Genomic DNA, 23,659 nt, shown 5'->3' on the forward strand with positions numbered 1-23,659 from the left:
AACCAAACACCTGGAATTGTTCTGTACTTTAGTTCAGCTCTGAAAACACAAAATGGAACCTTTTATTTGTGATACCACAAATCCAGGCAGGATAAGGAAAAAAAAAAAATTCAAGCTGTCCTCCAAAAGATTTCTGTTCCTGGACCTCTGTTGCATACATCCAGTTACACATTTCCAAACACATTCCAAGACAGTCGCTCAGCTACACTCATGCAGGTAATTTCACAGACTTTAACAGACAGGTAACATGCATGATGAATAAAAGCAGCAGGGAACTGAGTGAGTGATGTAATTAGAAATACACACAGCTGGCTAAAACCATTCTGAATATAATTAAGCTTTGAAACATTATGCCAGCCAAGATGTTAATAACTGTGAAAAAAAAAACCTGTGGGTGATTTTCATACTTATCAAAACAAGGAACTGTTGAGAACCATTAATAAGGTGGATAAATGCTGTCTAAGCTTCCCACACTCAACCCTGCCAATAAGTGCAACAATCCTGCTATTCCAGTCTGGAGCTCCTCCAGAGCAGAGATATTTAATCAAGTTACATTGTGAACTTGCTCTGCAACAAGTTACACATAAAAAGATCAATATGTAACAACAATTTTTATCTGTTAGGCTTGGCTGGACCAAGATGTTAAGCACTTTTAGATGAACCCACATTAAACTTTAGCATAAAGAGTATTTCTAAAGCCAAGCTAACATTTTCACAGACAAGTGTAGAGGAAGAGTGCAAAAGGAGGCTTTGAGAAGCTGTGGTTTAATAATAATTGTTATGAACAGCAGGAGACCCTATGCTTGAGAAAGAGCAGAAACTGCTTTCATTGATTACTTTTTGAACACTTCACAAACTCAAAGGATTAAGGGAACTGGACACAAGCACCTTTACACCACTGCCAGAAGAGCTCATCTGTATCTCTTAGGGGTTGCTGGTGCCTGTAATTAAAAGTAGCACTTTGTCTCCTAACAATTGCTTAAGAGCAGATAGATTTGTGCTCTTATTTAAGTAAATAAATGATAAAAAATTCCTGAAAACACAGTCTCATTTGAGACACTGCCTAGTCCAAAAATTTACCACGAGTGAATCCTACAAACTTGAGTATATTTATCCAACAGACTTGTATAAAGAGTGTTCCACTGACCTTCAAAGTCCACATCCCCAACTAATTTGGTTTTTCCTGTAAGAGGATCGTGGATATGGTTGATGCCCACGTCAATCACAGCTGCACCTTCTTTGACCATATCAGTTGTAATCAACTTTGGGATACCTGGAATCATAAACACATATTTCATTACCCTGGCCAGGTAATCTGAGTCTATCCCTTTTGAATAATATCAGGGGGTGTGCATGCAAAGCCATGCAGGCACAAAAGAGAATTCTACAACATTGAATACACCATGTCTTGCTCTTTACAGCAATTTGTGAGACCTCTGCGCTTGACCTGGGAGGCCCAGCCTGGGCACTGCACACCTTTTAGGCTTCATCTCTGTGGTGTCCCGGAGTAGGAGTTTTTTGCTATTAAGAAATTCCAGCTCAAAGAGCCACAAAAAGCCACCACAGCTTTTTCATATGCCCCATATTTCATCAGCACGTTTAAATGTGAAGCTTCTTGATATTCATCAACAATAAGTGCTTCAGTCAGAACCCAGAAAACCTAAAGAGTCACTTCAAAGTCTAGCTAATGAAATGTATCCATGGCCCTATGACTCTGGTCAGGAATTTCTTCCCTACCATGCAACCTCCAACTTTCAGTAGTGGGAATTTCCAAACTAGACATTACAACTCGCCTTGCTTCCTGAGCAATTCCATCAGTTTTTATTCTGAGAGGAATGTTACAGTACCTCCAAAAAGGGAGTCTGAACTCCCCTCTCCCCATCAAAGCAGCTTTCTCTCAGGTAGGGAGAAAGCAAAAAAGGAAAAGAAACCAAAATCATACGGGTTGAAAGTGCAGTTTTTTCGGAGGGAAGCGCTGGTGTACCAGGCTCTGGCTCCATGTGCAGTGCTGGAGCACTGACAGTCATTTGGATACAGGCAGTACTAGAACACTCCTTGCTCTCCATTCCTCACTCCCCCATAAGACACCCGCTCGAAACTCTGCTCCTCATGTTGGGCAAGCCAAGATCTCAAACCCTTTCCTAGCCCATTCAATAACATCTGACTGCATATCTTCTTCATCCCCCTCTGATGTAATCCATGGCAACCTGGCTGGTAATTGGAAAATGCCTCAGCCTTATGGGGGTAAATGATCTGTGTGTGATAGGGCTGGAAGCATATTAATGGAAGCTGCACAGTTGCACCCTTTGTAAAATGGTTTAATAATAAGCCAAATACTTAACAGCAAAAAATGAACTAACCCCCAAACCAAATGAGCCTGTCTAGTTGCTTAAGCCCACTTTAAATACCAAGCAGGAAGGGGTAAACATTAGGGTAGGTTTTCCTAAAATGCACTGAACTGAAGAATATGGGAAAACCTTCCACTGGCCATTTTTGTAGAAAATGATGAATCACACTTGAAACAAAGCAATAACAAGGCCCTACCTAATCTAAGTGCAAGGACTGTGAAACAGCCAAATTCTAAGAAAGCTAACCAGAACAAAGGGTCTGATGAACCAGCGCTTCCTACACAAGAAGGCCACAGATCATGTCCCGAGGGACAGCACAAGCAGTCCAAGCAGAAGTTCATCTGGCATTTGGCACAGTCACTACTTTTCCTCTTTACCCCCTCTCCAAAGGTAGCAGGCAGATGAGCCCTGATTCCCCCAGCAGACTGGAAAGCCCAGAGAGCAGGAGCAGCAAGCTGACGGGTTCCAGAGTCCTGCTGCTTCCATCAGAGCCTTGCCTGTCCTGAGCTGGCTCTAGGAGCACCGCTGGGTAAAGCTGCACTTACACTGCTGCCATGGCAAAAAGACCAGACTCCAGGGGATGCCTGTACAGGCAGGGATTACAGGCTGTGATGGGAAACTGCTGTGTGAGATACAAAGTGTCAGGTGTGCTTAACAGGAAACACAATGCCTTAGATAGAAATCCAAATACTGCTGTGCAGTATTGAAAGATTTTAGGGAAGGTTACGCTGGACAAGAGCAGCGTTCTTGGAACTTAAGATGCAAGGAGTCAGGAACAAGAAGGAAGGAATAAAGTGCATGGATAGCTACAGTCCCAATAACCAGGAAAATTGGTACCCCAAGCCTGGGGGCAAATGAGAGACAGCACAGAGATCAATCTTTTCACATTCAGGAGTAAGAGAAAAGAAGAACCTGATTTGAAGTTTTACCAAAACCCTGAACGCAAGTGAACAGGAAAGCACTCGGAGGTGGAGCACCAGATCAGAAGGCTCAGTGCATCAAGTCACCAACCAGGAGCCAGGATGCAGATGGCTCTTGTAAAAATACCACATAGGAAAAGGAACCTTGGTCTTCCATGCAAGCACACACAAAAAAAGCTCCCTTCCTTTTGCACATCTTCTGCAGTGGCCTGTCAAAGCAGCTGTTCCAACCTGGCAAGGTACAAGTTGCAAGAAAGGTAACACTCACTGCACAGATGACCCATTTCCAGAGAGTGTGTGATCCCAGAGGTAAAATGTGCACAGCTCTCATGTAACAAAAGGAAGCTTGGAGTGATTCCACCTTTTTAAAGTACCACTTTCCCCAGAGCACACACTGGGGCAGGGCTGTGTGCTGTTTGCACAACCTAGCCCTAGGTTTTTTCATCACTCCAAGTATATCTCAAGTTGTGTAATGAGTGTTGTATCACACTCCTGTTACAAATGAAACAAGGAAAATAATGTGAAAGGTAAACACGGATGAATGGCTACCAGATCATTTAACTCCAAGCATAAACAATGACAAACCATGTTCAGCACAAAAATCAGAAGTGATGATTAAATAGGAAGTAGTGAATTTGGATGAAAAGTTACTGGTTTATTTCCAGCTAGCACACTATTATTTTCTTTTACTCTCAGTGGTGAATTCTGGTCAGGCCCACAGCTGAACAATTACACGTGGGACAAATAAGTTTCTTGATCCTGGCCTGCCTTAGGAAAGAGGCAGTGAAGTTCAAGCCTGAAGGAAAGGGCATCTCACTTCAACAGGAAGTGACAAGCTTTAGACAGGTACCTGTCTGTCTTCATCTAGAAAATACATCAAGTCTTGGGTCCTGAGGATGAGAAAGAGGGGGAAAGGGAGCAGAAAAGAGGAAAGACACAACCCTTTTGTGGTCCTACAAAATGGTACAAGAGAAGGATGAGACCCCTGAGCCGTAAGGAACCCAGAATTTTACCAAGGTTATACTAAGTTGGGCTGTTTAATTTTTTTTAATTCATTTGTATTTCTCTATGTATTACCTGCAAACAAATAAACAACAGCTGCTTAGAAGCAGAGTTCAACTCATTTCTTTGGGACAGATGAGTTAAACATCAAGTATTTCAGTTTACATTGCTTTAAGAGTACAGACACTCATCTTTCGGTCCCCTTCCTCTAGGCAATTACCATTGTCTTTCTGTTGACACGACAATTGTAAAGGAGAAAAAAAACCCAGCCATTACTAACACAGGTTACCCAAACCTCCAGTTAATTTGGAAAGTTTGGCCTTAATTCTAACAGTGGGGAAATGATACCATGATTTTATGAATGCAGGCTCCAGCTGATTTAAAGAAACCCTCCTGTCAAAATTTAAATGACTCATGATTTTTCCACGGCACAGAGAATGTTTTAATTTACATAATTATACCTGTATAAACTATGCACTGACTGGTTCCCAATCTTGAGTTCACTCCGAAGTCTCCCTAAGGGAAAGGTGTCGCATGTGACGAGAAACAGTTTATGAGTCTGCAAATGTGAAGGGCAAGAACAAAGAGCCAAATCACTTGCCCTTCCTACAGTGAGGAATCCTACCCACTGCAACACCCTCAGCGAGCACTGATTATTCAGAGAAACGTGAAACGGCCAGCGCCACAGACAGAGACTGCAAAGTCCTCTTTTTGGGTTTGAAATGCTGCAATTGCAGCATTAACCACAAGCAGTATTACCTGCAGCAACTATTACTATGTCAGCCAGCTGCGTATGGATCTTGAGCTGCTCTTTTGGGGTGTATCTGTGAGTGATGGTCACTGTGGCATCACCTGAAACAGAAGAGAAAAACAATTAATTGTCAGATGTAGAATGCTATAAAAAGCACAGCATTTACCTTCAGGTGCAAATTACTTACTTTGGTACATTAACAACAGAACAGAGGATCAGATTTGTCTGGGGTGTGACTTTTAAATCAGCATAGGCAGAACACTCACAAGATTTGCTGCTCACACGTATGAAAAAACATTTCTTCTTATAACCTCTCCCAGGATGAATTCATTTATATACTGTGGACTCAACTCCCTTCCATGGGAAGGGAAGCCCTTCCATGGCTTTTGTTACATTCTGTGGAACTCCACAAAGCAAACCCAGCACAGAATCCAGCGTCTGCTTTATCAAGGCCACTTTGTAGAGGGTGCCACAAGACTCAGCTGTCTGCCACACACGAAAGCTTCGACACAAGACCACCAGCAGAAGCACAAGAAGCACACATCCTTCTGCTCCTGCAGAATAAACTCTCCTGCTAAGACATGAAAGACCCTTGTGCTGTTTGATACTGAGGAGAGACCACAGCATGAACAGGAGAGGGTCTGAAGTCTCCTACTGCACCCAACAGCAGGAGTGGTACTCCCTCGAAGACTGCCCAAGCAAGCAGCAAGAACAGCTCTCAAACAAGACTCTTTCCAACCCTCTCTGCAATTATTTGTACTGCACAGTGTTCAGGTGTTACATCCCCCCATCTCTGCCTTCCACTCATCACAGACACCTAGGCCATGTTACTTGCAATTAAACCAGAACCCTTTGCCTTCTCAGACATTACCATCACATCTGCTTCCTTTGCAACGTGTCTGACTGATCTAATCTGTGCCTCTCATCTTATTAACTCTCTCAGGCATCTCACCTTCAACCTTTCTGTGCTCTGGCTTCACTGCTCTTTCCCCTCATTTTTTATCCCTCTTTTTCAGTCTCTACAGTGCAAACAACCTCCCCAAAGACAAGCAGATCAAGACATTTAAAGATCATGAAAACAGAAAAGCACAGGCTTGGGAAAAATAGAGGAGTCTTCCGATACCTGCTTTAAACAAAACTGTGTCTTGCCCAAAATCACAGTCATTACTCAGCAAAAAGGTTGAGAAAAACCAATGGATAAAATCCAAAGGTAGAAGGTTATCTCAGAGGAAGAAAATTGGTGCTAATTTGCTTCTAAGATTTTAGTGATGAATGTGTCTGTAGTCAGCTCCTGAAAACAAGTAACTGCTTTCACTAACAAAAAGAAAAGGAGAAAAAGGGAGGGGAAAAAAAAAAAAGCCCCTACCTTGAGAACAGCAGTCCAGAGGCTTACAGACACCTCACAAAGGGGAGGTTTTCCATTTATTTGTGACCATGCCCAAACAGAAAATAAAAACTATTTTTACACTGCTACTTCTGCTGAAAGAAGAGGAATATATTTAATAATTAAGATTCCATATCATACTCCCAAGTCAATTCCATAGCTTACAAAACAGAGATAGTCTCTTGACCTGCCTACACATAACATTATTTATTTTGGAAGGGGTTCACATAGCTTTTCCATCTGATCAGATACTGCCACCTGCAGGACACGAGTGTATCCACATATGCAACATCACAAATTAAGACAGTCCCCAGCTTGGAATTTTTGTTCATAATCTAGAAAGAAAACCAACCAAAATGCACAACAAAAAAAGAAATTAAAAATAGTACCATTCACACCCACTCCTTGCATCATTTCTCAATTTAAAAAAAAAGAAAAAAAAGAGCCCAGTTACTGAAAAAACTCTTTCTTGACTGATAATCTCGGAAAGGTCTTTCTCAGCATTTCACTGTAGGTCTTCTCTGGTCCCTACCCTCCTGAGTTACAAAAAATAAAAAAAAGCTGAAACTATGGCCTGGCCTGCCTTCCTTTCCACATGCCATCCAAGCCAATCTCTTGCAAAAGCAGAAATTAAACCCAAGGGCAGAAGATGAAGCAGAGCTTCAAGGAGAGCCCCATCTGTGAGTCAGGGAGGAAAACTCCACCAGACCACCCCAAATACAGAAGTATTTATCATCATGTACATAGCACACACATACACTCTTAATGCCAGCTCATTATCAGGGAAGTACATGTTCCTTTGTTTTCTCATTGCTTTAGACTGTGTGCCAACACTCAGCAGACTGGAAAACTATAAAACTACCTGAGAAATAAACCCATTTCTTCAGATTAGGCAAAGAGCTTTAGTGAGTTAACTCTCTGTATCTAGGCTCCAGTGTCAGCAAGGGACTACCTGAACATTCTTCTGTCCCTACAACAAGGATGTGGCATAGCTAGAACCACTGGCAATGCCAGCAAGCAGGGTTCCAAGGGAAGTCTTCTGCCATGCCAGGAACCAAAACATGGGCAGGAGACCATGAAGCACCACAAAAATCTCACGGACTGGCCTCCCGAAAGAAGCTGCACTACCAGGCAGTCAAACAGGAACTAGAAACCCAGGATACCAGACAAAACTGAGCCATGGAGCTAATCTACTCAAAAGCTGGAAGCTGCAAACAGTATTTAATTACAGCTAAAAACTGCCCATGCAGCTGCTGAGGGTTTTGCAACAAGCTGCTGAAAGCATCACAGGTCGCTAGGTCTCCTCATTTCCAGGTGGGAAACGTGTAAGTAGTTTGTAACATGACCTTACAAAGTGTTCTACCAAGCCCACTTCAAACATCAGCTGCACTGCCAATAACAAATGTCACCCAATATTTGCAGCAAATGGCAAAAATGCCACTAATTTTCGTGGGAATGAAGGATGAGACCAGAACTATGCACCAATGGTAATTACAATCCAGGCACTGAGAGCATTCCAAATAGCAACTTTCCCACAGAGGCTGAATGGAAAAACCAACTCTATGATTAGGATAAAGCTTTTAGTGTTTTATTATAATAATAACAGATTTCACTGTGCTCCAATTAAATAGGCCTGGGATTAAATGTCCATGTTTACCTCATTTGTGCACACCACCACAGCAGTTTCTAACATCAAAATGGAGTCGCAAAAGGGCAGCATGCTATCTAAATTATATTTGTTTTAATTTCTACAGCACAATTACAGCAGCACATGTAGGCTTCTGCAATTAGAATTATTTAAAAATATTTCCACCACAGCACTCAATTTCCAGGGGGATATGAACTGCACTGCAGAAATACCCCCCAGGCCAACAAGCAACCATGGTACCCATGCTGAAGGGTTCCTTGCTTGGTCATTTGGGTATTTTCATAAGCAACACCTCACTGACACGGCAAAACACGGGGATCATGCCACACCTTTCTGTTTATTCACACACAAATGTGTTGGTGTGCACATGTACACGTATGTGCCTGCTCACGTATGTATGACCAATGAAACCAATATTGAGCAAGGATGAGGGTAAAGCACATAAAGAGCTACATGGTACAAACATCACAGGAGCCTCTGCAGCTCCTCAAGGCCTTACTGCCAGCACCACCCTCACGGATCAGTTGAAATCACAGCTGTTTCAAATGGAGGAGGAAGGGATGACTTAACACCAAAAAAAGTCAAGTCCAGAAATTGCTCTCCTGAGAAAAAGGCAGGAAATGCATCAGCAAATTTATTTCCTTGGTCTGGTTGCAACTATGCACAAGTGTGGAAAGCTTGCTCTTAAATCTGAGTCCTCTAGCCAGCTTTATTTTCAGGACTTCACAAATGGAAACACTGGACAACGTTCCTGGACTTACCTCCAGGCCTTTCATGCTCTCCATCAGTATGTAAAAGCATTGAAATAGGCATTCCAACATTTTTGGATCTTCCAGCTACAAGAACATTTTTTCCAAATGTCTGTATTCCTTGCAGGAAAAAAAACAAGAATTAAAAAAATTATATGCCACTATTTTGATATGTCTAAACCCTTCGTCTCAATCCCCATGACAGAATTATTTGTGGTTGTGGACTGCTGACATCAACACAACTTGAAAATCCACAAGGCTGAATTTGTGGGATGAATCCACAAAACAACTTTCAGCTTTCACCTCGGAGAAAGAAAACTGACAGCTCATTCAGGGCACCTGAATCACCCTTACCAAAAAGCCTTAATTTCCTTGCTCCAGCCACAAAGGGAAGCACTTATATCTACCAGTAAGAACATGTACATTGTAAATAAAAAATTACAACTATTGAAAACATATGCATTTTTTCCCTTCCAGTACTGAATTAAGTGCTCTCATTTTTTGTCCTTGTTTTTCCCCCCTTCTCCACAAGAACTTAGTCATTCAATCTTCTATTTGACAAACAGAAGAACAACAGCACAGAAGATTTCCTGCAAAACTATGAAATTCAGAAAGTTATTCAAGTGTTCCACCAAACAGTACGGTTTACACTGAAATAATAGTTGTGCTAATGGCACAAGAGCCCATCTACTTGGCAGCTCCTTATTCAGATTAATACTCTAAATGGTAGTTCTTCACTCAGCCCAATGCATTTAGAAGACCTTGAGTTTTCAGCTCACACCTGAGCTCACCCCTTGTTTGTCTCCCAGGACAAGAAGAGCTCCAGGACAGGCGAGCCTCCTACCTGTGCGTTTGATGATCTCCCAGACGGCAGCAGCGGTGGCAGGGATGATGGAAGGCTGATCGAGACACAGGCGCCCAATGTTCACGATATGGAATCCATCCACGTCCTTTTCAGGGGCGATGGCGTTGCACACTGTCCGTTCGTCTATGTGATCTAGGGGACACACAGCCCTCAGCCACAGCTCCTTCGCTCGTCAGGCGCCACCAATGCGTCATGGCACAGCCCAGAGCTGGCCAGGGTCATTAATTACTGCTCTCGATTCAACCAACTACACCTCCCCAAAGGCAGTTTTCACCTTTTCAAACAATTTACTGCAGATTAGGTTAAGGCATTTGTCACAGTGTTGATACAACCGATTCTGTCAAAATATGAGAGCCCAGTATGCAGCTGAGAATGAGGACAGTAACTATAAGAAGAAATATTTTAGGAAGTCACTTTTGCAATGTAGAATTCTTAAATATGAAGCGCCTCAAAAACCCCAACAAACGACAGGAGAACAGTTATATGCATTTTCCTGGTTTCTAAGCCCACAGAGGATACATGAGCTAATTTTTAAACAAATTCATGGAAAACTCAAGCTGAAGTAACTTTAAAGATCTAGCTTTCCTTTTCCAACAACACTGGTTTTTATAGCCAACTGTTAATCAGTAGGACCAAAACATATCCTGCTTCATTAGAAAACTGAGAATACACAAAACTGTTTGATACTGGTGAGCTCAAAACACTGAATATTGCTTAAATGGCATCGCCTGCACATACTTTTGTATTCACATGTACTCATACTGAATATTTTTCATATGCACTAATGACAGAGGACAGCTCTGCAACTGCTTAAAGCTGAAACATTAGCACTAATTAGGGAAAAATGTGTTTGCAGACCTCTCCGTGCAGAGTTACAAATCCAAGCATAAACGTGGAATACTTAACACCCCAGAGGAGCAGCTCCACAAAACATCCCATATTCACCCAAAAAGCAAACTGTGTTTACTGACTGGCCCACGGCCTCACCCAAAATGGCACTGACTGACCCACAGCCTGCAGTAACCCAGACCTGTTGAAAGGTTTTCTCCGGGAGAAAGGCAAGCTGACCCCCAGAGTGGGGAGATGGGGAGAGAGCCCCTGACCCTCTGTGGGTTCATGACCAGCTGGCCACTGAACCTGCCGGGAATTTGGTTGTTCTTCCCCAGCACCAACAAGAGTGAACCAAAGTGCCTTCCCCTAAACCTGACAAGTAGGCTGGGGGCTTCCAATTTCCATCTCAGAGCAATTGCTTTTTGCATCCCTTACTGGACCCACAATCTGAACAGAATCCTGCAACTGTGTGGCAAGATGTGTCAGTGTCTGAGCCAGAGAGCACTACAGAAGGTTTAAAAAAAACAAACAAAGGAAAATAAGCATCAATAGGGAAATTCAGATGTTGCCGGTAAAATATTTTCGAGACATAAACAGGATGTTTTAATTTAGTAGGTTTTTGTGGTTTTCCATTAAAAGCAGCTAGATAATTAAAAGATAAGCATACTGTAGAACTTAAACCATGATAATCACCTGTTAAAAGATTTCCAATTAGAAAACCCCTAGAGTTAAACCAGAATGCTATGATTTACAGTTTAATTCTCCATTTTATGATGAGAGCAAGTGTCCTTTTGAATCCTCATAAGAACAGACTGTGGAAATTAAGATATTAAGTACATTGATGAAAGAGTCTCTTAGAACTGAATCTTGCCTCACAGAGACTGAAAGCAGCCATAACCCTGTTTTTATGTCAACTTGGGAATTAAAAAAACAAAACAAAACCAAGAAAGAAACTTGGAGTAACCTATTAAACGGCTTTTGCAAAAGAGAACTTGTTACCCTTGGGCAAGTCAGTTGTTCTTCCAACACAAACTTGGCAGCCATGCTTTGCCTTGTGCCTGGGATGAGCAGAACACTGCTCTGAAAAACACCTCATCCACCCTGTCTTTAGCTTCCCAAAACCAGACAGATAATAGACACAATTATGTTAAAGGGAAAAAGAAAAAATGACGCTTTACATGGATATTTTCCATGTTGCAAACTGATTTGCAGAATTCCAGAACAGGGTTTACACCACTGGGAGGAAATGCTGCTGCACAGCTGGGGACAAGTGAGCTGTGAGCCAGAAAAGAAGCTCCCACATGCCTTCTTAATTTCCAGAGGAACAAAATAATTTCTTAATTATCCTACTGTCAGTCTCATAAAACATGAGCTGATACTCATACAAGTTTCCTTGCAGACATTACAAGCCACTCCCCAGGCCAAGCTCCTCTCTGCACTCCTCCTCTCCCTTTTTGGCTGAACTTGCAGGACTACACCGGGCATCACCAGCCAAGCATTTGCCCACAGAGGAACTGCTGCTTACACAGCGACTGCCTCTGGTGCTGGCACGTGAGAAATAGACTGGTTTTCAAAAGGGAAGAGTATTGAAAATAGTAACGTAGCACAAAAGGGATTTGAAAAAAAAATACTGCATGGATTTTCATCTTCTGTCACAAAAAGATCAACATTTCGTGGCCATCTCCCGGGCAATTCAAACCAAGAGCCAGGAAAACCTCCAGAAAACTATCACAAGTAATGCACTCAAAAGGTGGAGAGAAAAGAAGTTCTCCTGAGGCAAAGATAGCAATCCTCAAATTTAAGTTGCCCCAGCTCACAACAGTGCAACAGAACAAAGCTGTTTGTTTCTGACTCCATTTTTAACCCAATGTTGATCAAAAGCCACACTTGGTGTGCTTTACTGCAAAAAAGCCCCAAACCCTACCCCACAACCTCAATTCAGGAATAAGGAGCCTCCACAGATGGAGTTTTCACAACTTCTGGGTTTTGTCTCCTTCCTACAAGGCAAATAAAATTTGGAAAATCAGCTAACTTAGCTTTTGGCCCTTTAGTTGATTAGTTCCTTTGAGGAAAAAAATCAGTTATCTGAGTTATGTTGTTATTCCTTAACAATATAACTCATGGAAAGAGCTTACTGAATATTTCCAGTCCATGACAAGTTGCACATTTTACTTTACTATGCAGACACTGAAATATTGACAGAGTTCTGCTATGGATTAAACCGCTCTAAAGCTTTTCCTAACACAAGCAACAGCCATGCCTGTCTGATAGGTTGGAGGGAGGCTAATTAGTCTTCATGTATTGTGACAGGTGTGTCACACTTCTTGGGAACAATCTCCAACCAATTTTAGGACTAATCCTTATTTAAGGACTTCAGCATTTCAGTGCAGAAGCATCAAACAGCTCAAGTGACACAGCTAGAATTACCATCAAGCTTTTTTTTTCTTTTCTCATGCTGACCAGGTTTAAATCCACTACATTTCAAGACTGAAAGAAGTTCTGAACTGTGCACTGATGAAAGCAGACTTAAGTGACCTCATATGCTCCTCATAAATGCATTTCCATAAATGCGTTTCTCCAAGTGGTACCTGACCATTCCCCTGACACATGACACCTCCCATTTTTGGGGAACACTGGGAGTCCAGTGTACAAGCCTGCTCCCTTTACTACAGGCTTCAGACAGGATGATTGCCATCCCCAGGCTTCCAGTGCTCCATCTTCTGCAGTTCTCACTGCTGCAATTAAACTTCATTAATTACATCACCTGCTGCTGCAAATCTCCATCAGTGGGAGAGATGTTCCTCCAAAGGCAACCGTTCACATTCCATCGGCTCCTACCCTGAAGGCCGGGATGTGGCTCCTGACTTGTGTTATACTTCCACCTTGTGGCAATTTTATTTCAGTACACGGCCCATTTCAGGACAGCTTCATGCAACACCAGCTGCAAACCCTCCTCATCATGAGCACTGCTGTTCATTACAAACACAACCAAAGCATTTTCTCCTCCATAACTCTCAGCACCTGCCCCAGTTTTCCTGTCTAACAGATAAAAAATATTTTCAGTTCAGTTCTGAATTTCTCCGCAAGTTTTATCACTGCAAAAATGCCTCTTGGCCAGCTACTCCCTGGTGATATTTCAGTGAGTTTTTATTATAAACCAGGAGAAGATAAATAAAACACCCAAAAATTAAGTCAATGTTTTTAGGACCTCCGCACAAAGTTCACTTGGAACATTAAGGCCAACAATGAAAACATACATGCTGAATGCTTAAGGCAAAACCTGGAATCACTTCGAGAAAGGCTATAGCATCACCTGCTACATATCATAATGTTGCATGACATAGAGGATGAGAGCATGGAACTCAAGGCAAACCAGTGCAACAATCCCAAAAATTAAACTGGACAAATTATGTGAAATGCCTTGAAACACCACTGTGACTGATCATTTAAAAAGGCAAGTTACATATGAAATTATCCCCAGGATATGGTTTTTTCTTTAAAAGAAACTGCATATTCAACAACAACAAAAAACCACCTCGGCTAACCCTTCATTACACAGGTCCTCTTTCAAAAGTTTCTTATGGCCCTAAGGTAACCTTGCAGCTCAGAACCACTAAACTTTTCCCTCTCATATGGACTGTGTATGAGGAGTGGGACAAAGGTATCACACACCTGGGAGAGGTAGCTGAACTAATAATCCACTAACTCTGGAATCCCTGTTGAGTTTTACTGTCATATCCAAGAGCTCTTCCTGTGAAATGTCTTGAGGCCTCAGTATGATCTCACTAGAAATGCCTGATAAAAACAAAAGACAGAAGACAAGTCAGAATCAGGATACAGAGTGATCAGCTTAGTAATTTAGTGCAAAAATATGTGATCCTTAAGAACTGTTTCCAAACACTATATTAAGACGCAAAATGAAACTTAGAGCTCCCATTCAAAGCACATTAAAACTACTTTCTTCATACAGTCATGCAATTCCTTAGGTCCATCAGAAAAAACGTGGAAGAAATCGGTGCAGAATTTAATTCAGACACTAAGGGGATTCCTCCTGCTTTATTTTTTGCTTTTCAGGGCTCACCAAAGGAACACTTGCATGACATACCCACAGCTGCAGCTGCCTTTATCTTGTTCCTGACATAGATGTGACTGGCTGGGTTGTCTCCTACCAATACGACAGTGAGGTGAGGCCTCTGGTTCCCAGCCGATATCCACGATTCCACATCCCTCCGAACTTCCTTCAAAACCTGGTGTGCAAGTTTCGTCCCTGAGATAACGGTTGCTTCGTCACTATAAAGACAAAAAAGTACACAATATTTAGGGCTAAAATTTCACCAGGAAAAAGACTGGGCACTCCATGGCTCGTCACCTTCAACAATGTTCACCTGTGCTGCACAGCTGTGGCCCATTGGGGATGAGGCTGGGCTGCAGCCCCACTCCCAATTCCACAAACTGTGTCCCTACATCCACTCTCTTATCTGAAGAGCCTGGATGTGCCTTCCGTGCACTGGGAAGAGGAGCTCACCAGAGCAGCCACAACTCACCTTCCCAACACACACAGCCAGCCACGTAAACATACGTGAACTCTTTCATTTTGGAATAAAACATGAGAATGTTCTTACGCCCTTAGGTTTTACTGGTTTAAGGAAAGTCACCCACTTCCCTCCTCAAATTTCCTTTAAAATTGATTTGATGTAGCATTATTTACACTATTTTTTTGTCCAAGCCTCAGTGCTATATTTCTCATATTTCATAGCTGCTGGCTAGGGAGTCAATAAATAGCACTTCTCACACCTGTAAAATATAAAAATAGCAAATACTGAAATATGTTGATGCTCCTTTAGTTCAGAACCTAAATAAGTCCTTTGATTGATATACCACACAAGAACTGCATGAACAAATAAATCACCACGCGTACAGAAAACCTACACTGCAGCAGGCTGTTCAAGACACTGAAACTAAGACACAAATAATTATTACTGTAAATTCTACACACATTAAAACATTGATCGGGTGTTGGTCAATGACAGGTTTAATGACGGATTTGTGACAGATTTCATGACCAAGTTAAATGACAGACTTAAAATGTGTTACTACGCCATCCTGTCCCACTGTTATCCCACCCACCCAGGGATGCTCTTACTCTGAACCCAGCATGGATTTACCACAGAAAATTCTTCTTGTTTATGAATCCAGTGACTTGCAGGCCATGACACAAACTAAGATCTGCTCTACAATTTTAGATCAATCTGAGATCATATCCAGCATCACAACAGGACATGTCCCACACCCCATAAAAACCCCTGGAAAATTATTAGTGCAGGAACATCCACGTTCTGCAGAACTGGAAAAAACAGTTACTAGCAACACAGCACAGAAGCAGGATATGCACTGGTCCAGAAATACAACTGTTTCTCCCAAAACTGGCAGAATCAATTCTCAATACACAGACCATCCAAGGGGTCAGATGCTTATTTCAATGCTGTTCAGCTCACTCCTCTTTTCATTCTTGAAATCACAAAGATAGTGCTTTCATCATTGGCATTTGTGATCTGCTGAATCTCTTTAGTCGGCTTTCAGCCAGGTCTTAACACAATTACATGTAAATGAGAAGGTTCACAAGCAGGAGCTCTGAGAGACCCTCCCATGCACACCCAGGCAAGAGCTCAGAGCTGCAGTGCTGCAAAACCAACACCACAATCCCTCTGCACACAACACAATAAATTAAACGCAGGGGGTGATTGTTGTCAGGACACTGATCCCTACTGCACCAAAGCACGCCCTGTTTGCCACCAAATGATGAATATATACAGTAATTCGGTATAAATCCACTGACAGGCCCTTTAAGGTACCAGGAGCAAGCAAGCTCACAGATTCCCCTCTGGGAGGGGGCACGAAGGTCACACTGCAAGGTCTTCTTCAATTTCGAGGGCACCGCTTTAATCCCCGATGGATCACCAAAGCCAGGGCCACGGCCCGCTCGCCCCCCGCTCTCCCGCTGGTTATTCCCCGTTTCCCCGGGAAGAACCGCGGAACTCAGCGGGGATCGGAGGGCAATACACCCCAAAGGGCGACGGCGGGGGCCCGAGCCCGCTGATCCCTGGGGCCCGCCGCGCCGTGAGGGGTACGAGGAGGAGAATGACGAGGAAAAAGACCCGATCGGCGCAAGGTACCTGGCGGCGCTGCGAGGGAAGCTGCTGGCGCCGCGAACGAGGGCTCTCCACCGCCTCAGGGGAGCCCAGCCCGGGCGCAGCAGCAGCGCGGCAGAGGAGGAGGAGGACACGGAGGACAGGGACCAGGCTGCGCTGGCCGCCGCCATTTCGGCCGGCCCCCACGGACGGAAGCGCCGCCGCAACCAAGCGACGGGCAGGCGGGGCAGCCGCCGGCACCGGGATCGCCGCAGGAGCGGGAGGAGCTCGGGAGCGGGTGGAGCTGAGGGAAGGGCGGACCGGAGGGACGGGAGGTGCTGAGGCGCGACAGGGATTTGGAGCCTCGGGCTACGCGGCTCAAACGATGCCCCAGAGTCGGGCTTCGGCTGCAGCCTTTGGCTGCCCTTCCCGTCACAGCTTGGAGCGGGCAGACACAGAGCTCCACGGACAAGCATCGATGCCCTTCATAGTTATTCCCTGCAGCCTCGTGTTTTCTGAGGGGGAAGTCTCAGGGAATCGCTTGCAATCTGCGTATTGGTGACCTCTGTCACGTTCAATGGCAGATTTTATAGTGAAAAACCGCCCGTGCAGAATGGGAGGAGAAAACAAACAAAGATCTAAAATAGCACACAAAAAGCATGCCAAAATAACAGCACCCTCGCCAGCCTACTGACAGTGGGAAAATTCCTTTGTAAAGTTGGGAAAAGCTTTAGAAAGATGTGTCAGCTTAGTCAGGCTTCATGTTCTGCTATGGTCCTGGCAAGGTTTTTGACGAGTTAAATGTTTCCAAAAGCAATGTGGCTCAGGTGCTCCCACAGTGTGCATGCTGGGTTTTAACGGCTTGCCCTTTCTAAAATATTATTCTTATCAAATTCTACCCTAGATAAAAACTAGTGTGTTGTCCCATTGTCCACCCGTACCTCAGCATCTCCCGTCCGCCGCGCACCCGGTCCGGCTGCTTTTGTCTCGGCTCTTCCCCTCGTCGCTTGCTTGCGACGCCGCTTCCACCTGTGGGGCCCGACCGACATGGCTGCGGCCACCGCAGCGCTCTCCTCCTCCTGCTCCGCGCTGCTGCTCCCGGCCTGGGCGCCGCCGAGGGGCTGCCGAGCCTTCGCCTTCCTCCCGGCGCCCCGGGCCGGCTGCAGGGCGCTCGCAGAGCCGCCAGCTACGCGGCCACCAGCGGGGAGTTCTCCTCCTCGCTCCTTCCCCCTCAGCCCCCTCAGCCCCCTCGTCCCCCTCACGCTGAGGCGGGAAGCGCGCGGCGGGCAAAAAGGGCGGGAAGCGCCTGAGGGGACGGCCGGGAACATTTCGCCGGTGTTCGGTGAGGGACCGAGCGCGGCACACAGAGAGTAGTAACAGTGAAAATAGCAGAAGAAAAGTAATGATTTTAAAAAGTAGCTAGAGTAAAAACAGTGATAAACGTTTATAATGCCATTCACAAATGTTACTGGATGGTTTAGATCCAGTTTTCATGCATGTTTTCCAGGAGAAACAATCTGATTTATCTGAAATAGCAGCTTCCGTATTACAAAACAAGTGTTAGACAATAACCACTATTCCTACTAGTAGTGGTAACAATTCTTTCTGTATAGTGACAGTCTCCACATTCTGTCAGATATTTGCAGAAGTGCGTGCTATTTTGACTTTTTCACTGGTGTTCATCATTAGTCAAGAGAACAGGGATTTTCAGCCTTAGGAAGCTTCTCTTAAGCTTGATTGCCATATCTTAATTTGGTTTAACTTGTCTCTTGGGTTATTCTAAAAGAATCACTAAGAATAACAGATGTTGTCAAGAATTCTAGTGTGTAGTCTAACCACAAATTGTAAATTCTCTGTGATAAGGGGATCTTCCTGTGGATCTTAAAGCTTATTGTATTAAAGGGGAAATAAAAAAGTTAAAAAAATCAGCAATTTTTTAATTTTTTTTTTTTAACAGCAGAAAGTTTGTGTCTGAAATTCCGAAGTCCCTACCTTTCCCTTGCTGAACTTTTGTGTTTTCTAAAAGTAACCTTTGTGCCGCGCTCGGTCCCTCACCGAACACCGGCGAAATGTTCCCGGCCGTCCCCTCAGGCGCTTCCCGCCCTTTTTGCCCGCCGCGCGCTTCCCGCCGCAGCGTGAGGGGGACGAGGGGGCTGAGGGGGAAGGAGCGAGGAGGAGAACTCCCCGCTGGTGGCCGCGTAGCTGGCGGCTCTGCGAGCGCCCTGCAGCCGGCCCGGGGCGCCGGGAGGAAGGCGAAGGCTCGGCAGCTCCTCGGCGGCGCCCAGGCCGGGAGCAGCAGCGCGGAGCAGGAGGAGGAGAGCGCTGCGGTGGCCGCAGCCATGTCGGTCGGGCCCCACAGGTGGAAGCGGCGTCGCTTGGGGACAGATGGAGAGATCCAGGCGGGGCTGAGGGCGGGAGAAGCTCCTCCTTAAGGTAAATCTCCGCAGTCCGTAGGGGAGCTTTGAGAAAACCTGTATGCTATTTTTCGTGCCAAGCCGTTTCTGCAGAGGGCATAAGAACCCGCTTCGTGTTTCTGCGTAAACCCCTTTAAGCGTAGCGCCTTCGCTTGCAATGCATTCAGCCACATTAATCAAATAGTAGTGGTGAAAACCCCCAAACTCTATAATAATTGTTGCTGTCTTGGCGGGTGATACCTTCTGAGTGTACTCTTTCTGTATGGAAGAGGATAGTGAGCTCAGGTCCACGGAGAAATATGTTTGGCTGGATTTTTTCAGAAAAAAAACAGGTGTTCCTCTATTTTTGATGTTAAATGGAATATGTTTTTCAAGACATAAAGATCCCTTCTTAGACAGGTCTTTACAAACGACTGACGTGTTATTCAGATGGTGACAGTCATAATTTTTGAGGACCCTTGCAGAGTAAGCATGTTTATTTTCTCCATGAAAGGATTTGGTTCCATGATCTGCAGCTAAGGAAAACGAAGCAATTGCCTAGTCATTCCTCCAAATATCTGATAAACGTTTTCAGTTGATCAAGTCCATTACAAAATAGCACAAAATATGCTATTTACTCAAAGCTGGAACTTTACATGGAAATCAAACTCTCTTTTCAATTTCAGGGCGGAAACAAACAAACACCAACCAAACAAAAAACAAACAAAAAACCCCAAAAAATTTCAAGTGTTAAGTGTAGTTTTAAGTTGCAATGTAGGCTTACTGTGACTTTGTACATTTGACTTATCTACAGGCACTTAGGTGAATCTCTTAGGGTGCTGTGAAGATTAACTTGATTCATGCTTAATATCTTGAGAATTTCAAAGAACCAATGATAACAACTGCTGAGTCCCATGAGGACTTTAAAAACCTGGGAGGCTTTTGATGTGTCCTGTTTTACTAGCATTTTTTCTTGGGCAATGTACTTTCCTGCTGAAAACTGGGTGGGAGGCAAAAATCCAGAGTTGCACAAGATATTTCCATTGCTGTTTTAGTCGATTAACTTGCATCTGAAGAAAAACATATGACATAGAGCAGAAGGGAAGAACTGTAGAAGTTTTTACTGAGCCATGGTTTTCAAAAAGAACATTTTAAATAGGCATCTATTCTTGCTGGTAAATTACACTTTTCAGCTTTTGAAAGAATCTGGTTATTGTCAGTGTTTTAGTCACGGTCTTTGGTGTGTACTAAGCGGGGAAAATGAAAAATATCCCTTGGGATTTTGCAAATATCTGCTGCTCTGGTAAAGTGAAGGTGCGTGTAGCTCTCTCCGGGCTTTTCCTGAGACAGACATGGTGTAAGAGGGCAGTGTGGTCATTTCAGACAGACACCATTCCCAGGGGAAAAGCCATCATGTGTGCAGACACACCGGGGTTTGTTGAGGGGTGGCCGGGGCAGGCAGGACTTTCTCGAGGTTCTGAAGAGGGAGCAACAGTCTCAGTTCACCTTTAAACGGCAGGGAAAAAAGATCACCTTTTTTTTTTTACAAGGAAAAAATGTACAAGGAAACGGAAGGACATTTCATGCTCTCTACCCATGGGTGTGTAAAGGAGACAGATTTCCATATTGCCTTCATTTGTCTGTCCCGTGCTCTGGGGATGAGCCAGCTTTCCTCAGGTGTCACAGGAGAACGCTCATGACTCCCCTGTGTCAGCAAGGCCAGGATGTGGGTGCGCTTTCAGATAAGGTTTTGTTGGATTTCATTTCATTTCAGTAGACTTGTCTGTCACTAAGCAAGTGCTCTGTACCTAGTGACAGAAGAGATTGTTTATCCTAGAAATTTGCGCTGAGGAATGCAGACAAGGGGAATCTTGGCTTTCAGAAGTGCCAGAGATCCCTGTTACCGCTGGGGCCCGAACCATGTTTCTTCTGGAAACAAATTTACCGTTGCAAACTTTTACTGTTTCTTACCATAGCAAACACTGTTACTCCTTCCCGCTTAACTTGAAACGCAGCCCAATTCAAGGTGGGCTGAAGAATAGAAATTCCTGCAGGCTGCAGGGGCGTGCCTGGGTTTCTTACCACAGCAAACACTGTTACTCCTTCCCGCTTAACTTTAAACACAGCCCACTTCAAGGTGGGCTGAAGAATAGATAGAAATTCCTGCGGACTGCAGGGGTGTGCCTGGGTTCAATAGATCCATCCTGGGATTAATCTCTCTTCATATCAGCAGCTCAGATCAGCTTCACATCAGAGGCTTTGAGTAATGGGCCTCTGAATATAGAAACATGTTTGCGTGGCACGAAGTGCCCCCTGCACTTCAGAGAGAACTGATCTGCAGGTGTGTCCAGGAATCCCTGGGTGCACAGAGGTTGCTGCTTCCCTGCATCCCACTAGCCCAACGACACAGGTACACAGCCCCATTTAACATGGAATTCACAAAAACCCGGGATATTTTTCAACAGCAAAACATGTTTATTGCATTGTGTATTTCATTACATTACCATGAGAAATCCACCTCTTTACATACAATTTTCCAAAGCAGAATAATGAAAATTACTTATTCTCTATGAGTTATGACATTATGTCATACAAGAAGACATAAAATGTCTAAGTCTCTCCAGAACATTTACTGTTCCTTTAGAACTTGTGCATAAATACCAAATATTGCCATGTAAACTCATTTAAAAACAAACCAACTAACCAGCCTCAACGTTATCTGGTTAAAAATCAAACCAGTCATGGCACAAAAGCCCACAATTTCATAGAAATTATTACACCCTCCTAAGCATTGAATAGGGGCAAAAAGGCTTCAGGGGCAAAATTTGTGATTTCATTAGACAGCACATTGTGCAAAAAGGTCCAAGGCATCTGCGTTAAAGGCTGGAGGGTTGGAGTAGGAAAAGGAGATTCAGCAAAACATTCTTGCCTGAAGCAGGTTTTATTCCCACGTAATCCTGGACAGGCACTGAAATGTTAAGTGCCAACCAGCACTCTTGCTATTCCTGATGGAAGGATTACCCCCAATCATCGGCACAATCCATTCAAACCTCTCCTGTCACACGCTCTGCAGACATTTGCAAAATCATCTTCACGATGGGCCCAGCCTCTTTTCAGGTATTGGTGCTGTTTTATAGGAACTTATTGGCAGACAGTGTTTGGCAGGAAGGAGCTTGCACAAAGGTGGAGCAGGTTCTGAGAAGGTTGCTGAGAGGTGTCCAGCAAAGCTTCCACTGCCTTATCAAATGGATTCAATCACTTCATCTCAGTCAATAAAACCACACATAGGATTAGGCAGTAACAAATACGAGGAGAGGGAACGAAACATAGAACATCTGATCTACAAACCCATCAAAACTAGAGAGCTGAGCTATTGTGTCCTCATAGCATCTGTTTCCTGGCATCTTGTGACAAGCAGGTAACTTCATTCCCAGGTGTCGCTTTCCTCACTCAGAGCTTGTTGGGTGAACTGCAATAGGAAGAATTCAAATTGTAAAGCCAGACAGGAAATTTTTCCATAAGTTTTCTTGCATACACCAGATAACAAATCCCATAGGAGGTGTGGAAAAGATGCCTGATGGTGATGATGGAACGTACTGTGGCTAGATTTACAACTAATCAGGCATTTGCTGTGGATACTCTCCCCGACAACCTTCTGGGTCGTCTCTTCCCCAACAAAGAAGCCACTTTCTGGACACATTTTTGGTGTAACTGACCAGATTTCCCTACAGAAATCAGTAACAGAATGTGGCTCCTTACTCTTGCCTTTAAGCCCCTCCAAAAGGTAAGTTTGGCCCCGGGCGCTGGCGACAGCTGGCCCGGCAGGTACCTGCGGTGGATCCTGGTGACCAGGATCTTGACCCAAGGCGCGACGGGGTCCAGGCAGATCATCTGTCCCTGCTTCGTGGTGGCTCTGCGGGCGAGACAGGGAGGGGTGAGGCCGGGGCCGGTGAGGCCGGGACCGGGTTCGGTTCGGCGGGCCGGGGCCGGGGCCGGGCACTTACATGACCTCTGGCACGGCGCAGTGCGGCCCCTCGGCGAGGAACTCCAGGCGGGCCAGGCGCCGCGGCGGGATCACCTGGGACACGGTCCGCACGCAGCGGCAGCGCAGCTCGCCGGCCAGCGGCGCACCTGGCAGCGGGAGGAGCCCTCTGAGCCTCTGCTCCGCGGTCCCCCGAAACCCCCCGACCCCCGGACGGGCCCGGCCCCCCGCGCACCCCTGCAGAGGCTCGGCCGCGGACGGATGGGTAGCCTCTGCTCGGCCGCTTACCCTGGCATAGAGCGGCTGCGGCCAGGAGGAGGAGGAAGAGGCGAAGGTGCGGATTCATGGCTGATGCTGGCGGCAGAGAGGGTGCAGGAGCCGACGAGGCGGCCCCCTTACTCTCCCGTGCTTTTATTCCCGGCCGGCAGCTGCCGGGGAATTTCCCGAAGTGGAGCCGGGGGGCAGTGACGATTGGCCCCTTTCCACCTGTGGGTGTGTGCAGCTAAAGGAGCAAGGCGGAGAGAGAAGAGCGGCCGCTCCCGGCACAGCGGCTCCTTCAGGTTTGGGAGCGAGGGAAGCGTCGCACTGCACCGTCCCGAGAGCCGCCCAGCGTCTGCTGGGACCCCATTCTCCGAAAGGAGCGGCGGCTTTTTGCGGG

At 45.0% G+C, this 23,659-nt stretch overlaps 2 protein-coding genes across 7 annotated transcripts in view; both read right to left on the minus strand.

The window, feature by feature from the left end:
• The window catches only part of LOC121349320 (probable bifunctional methylenetetrahydrofolate dehydrogenase/cyclohydrolase 2), a 61,041-nt gene extending 44,163 nt beyond the window's left edge, over positions 1 to 16,878 (minus strand). For 5 of the 6 annotated variants that reach the window (XR_005954495.1, XM_041459599.1, XM_041459596.1 and 2 more), the window contains exons 1-7: positions 16,672 to 16,878; positions 14,604 to 14,788; positions 14,171 to 14,293; positions 9,647 to 9,799; positions 8,815 to 8,922; positions 5,030 to 5,122; positions 1,148 to 1,273 (exon numbers count right to left, since the gene is read on the minus strand). Coding sequence is in view for 5 of the 6 variants with exons in the window: in XM_041459599.1 (XP_041315533.1) it covers positions 1,148 to 1,273; positions 5,030 to 5,122; positions 8,815 to 8,922; positions 9,647 to 9,799; positions 14,171 to 14,293; positions 14,604 to 14,788; positions 16,672 to 16,817 (934 nt within the window). In the remaining variant the exon portion in view is untranslated. The remainder of the gene's footprint in view (positions 1 to 1,147; positions 1,274 to 5,029; positions 5,123 to 8,814; positions 8,923 to 9,646; positions 9,800 to 14,170; positions 14,294 to 14,603; positions 14,789 to 16,671) is intronic. The other variant, XM_041459598.1, reaches the window with a different exon arrangement.
• A 5,591-nt stretch (positions 16,879 to 22,469) lies between these two features.
• LOC121349309 (interleukin-8-like) lies at positions 22,470 to 23,347 on the minus strand. Its single transcript, XM_041459575.1, has 4 exons — positions 23,290 to 23,347; positions 23,024 to 23,150; positions 22,849 to 22,932; positions 22,470 to 22,488 (listed from the first exon to the last, which is right to left on the minus strand). The coding sequence occupies exons 1-4, from the start codon at positions 23,345 to 23,347 to the stop codon at positions 22,470 to 22,472; spliced, it is 288 nt and encodes a 95-aa protein (XP_041315509.1).
• Between the last annotated feature and the right edge of the window lie 312 nt (positions 23,348 to 23,659).

Source organism: Pyrgilauda ruficollis, unplaced genomic scaffold (assembly GCF_017590135.1).
Source record: "Pyrgilauda ruficollis isolate IOZ18807 unplaced genomic scaffold, ASM1759013v1 scaffold139, whole genome shotgun sequence".
NCBI classification, from domain to species: Eukaryota; Metazoa; Chordata; class Aves; order Passeriformes; family Passeridae; genus Pyrgilauda; species Pyrgilauda ruficollis.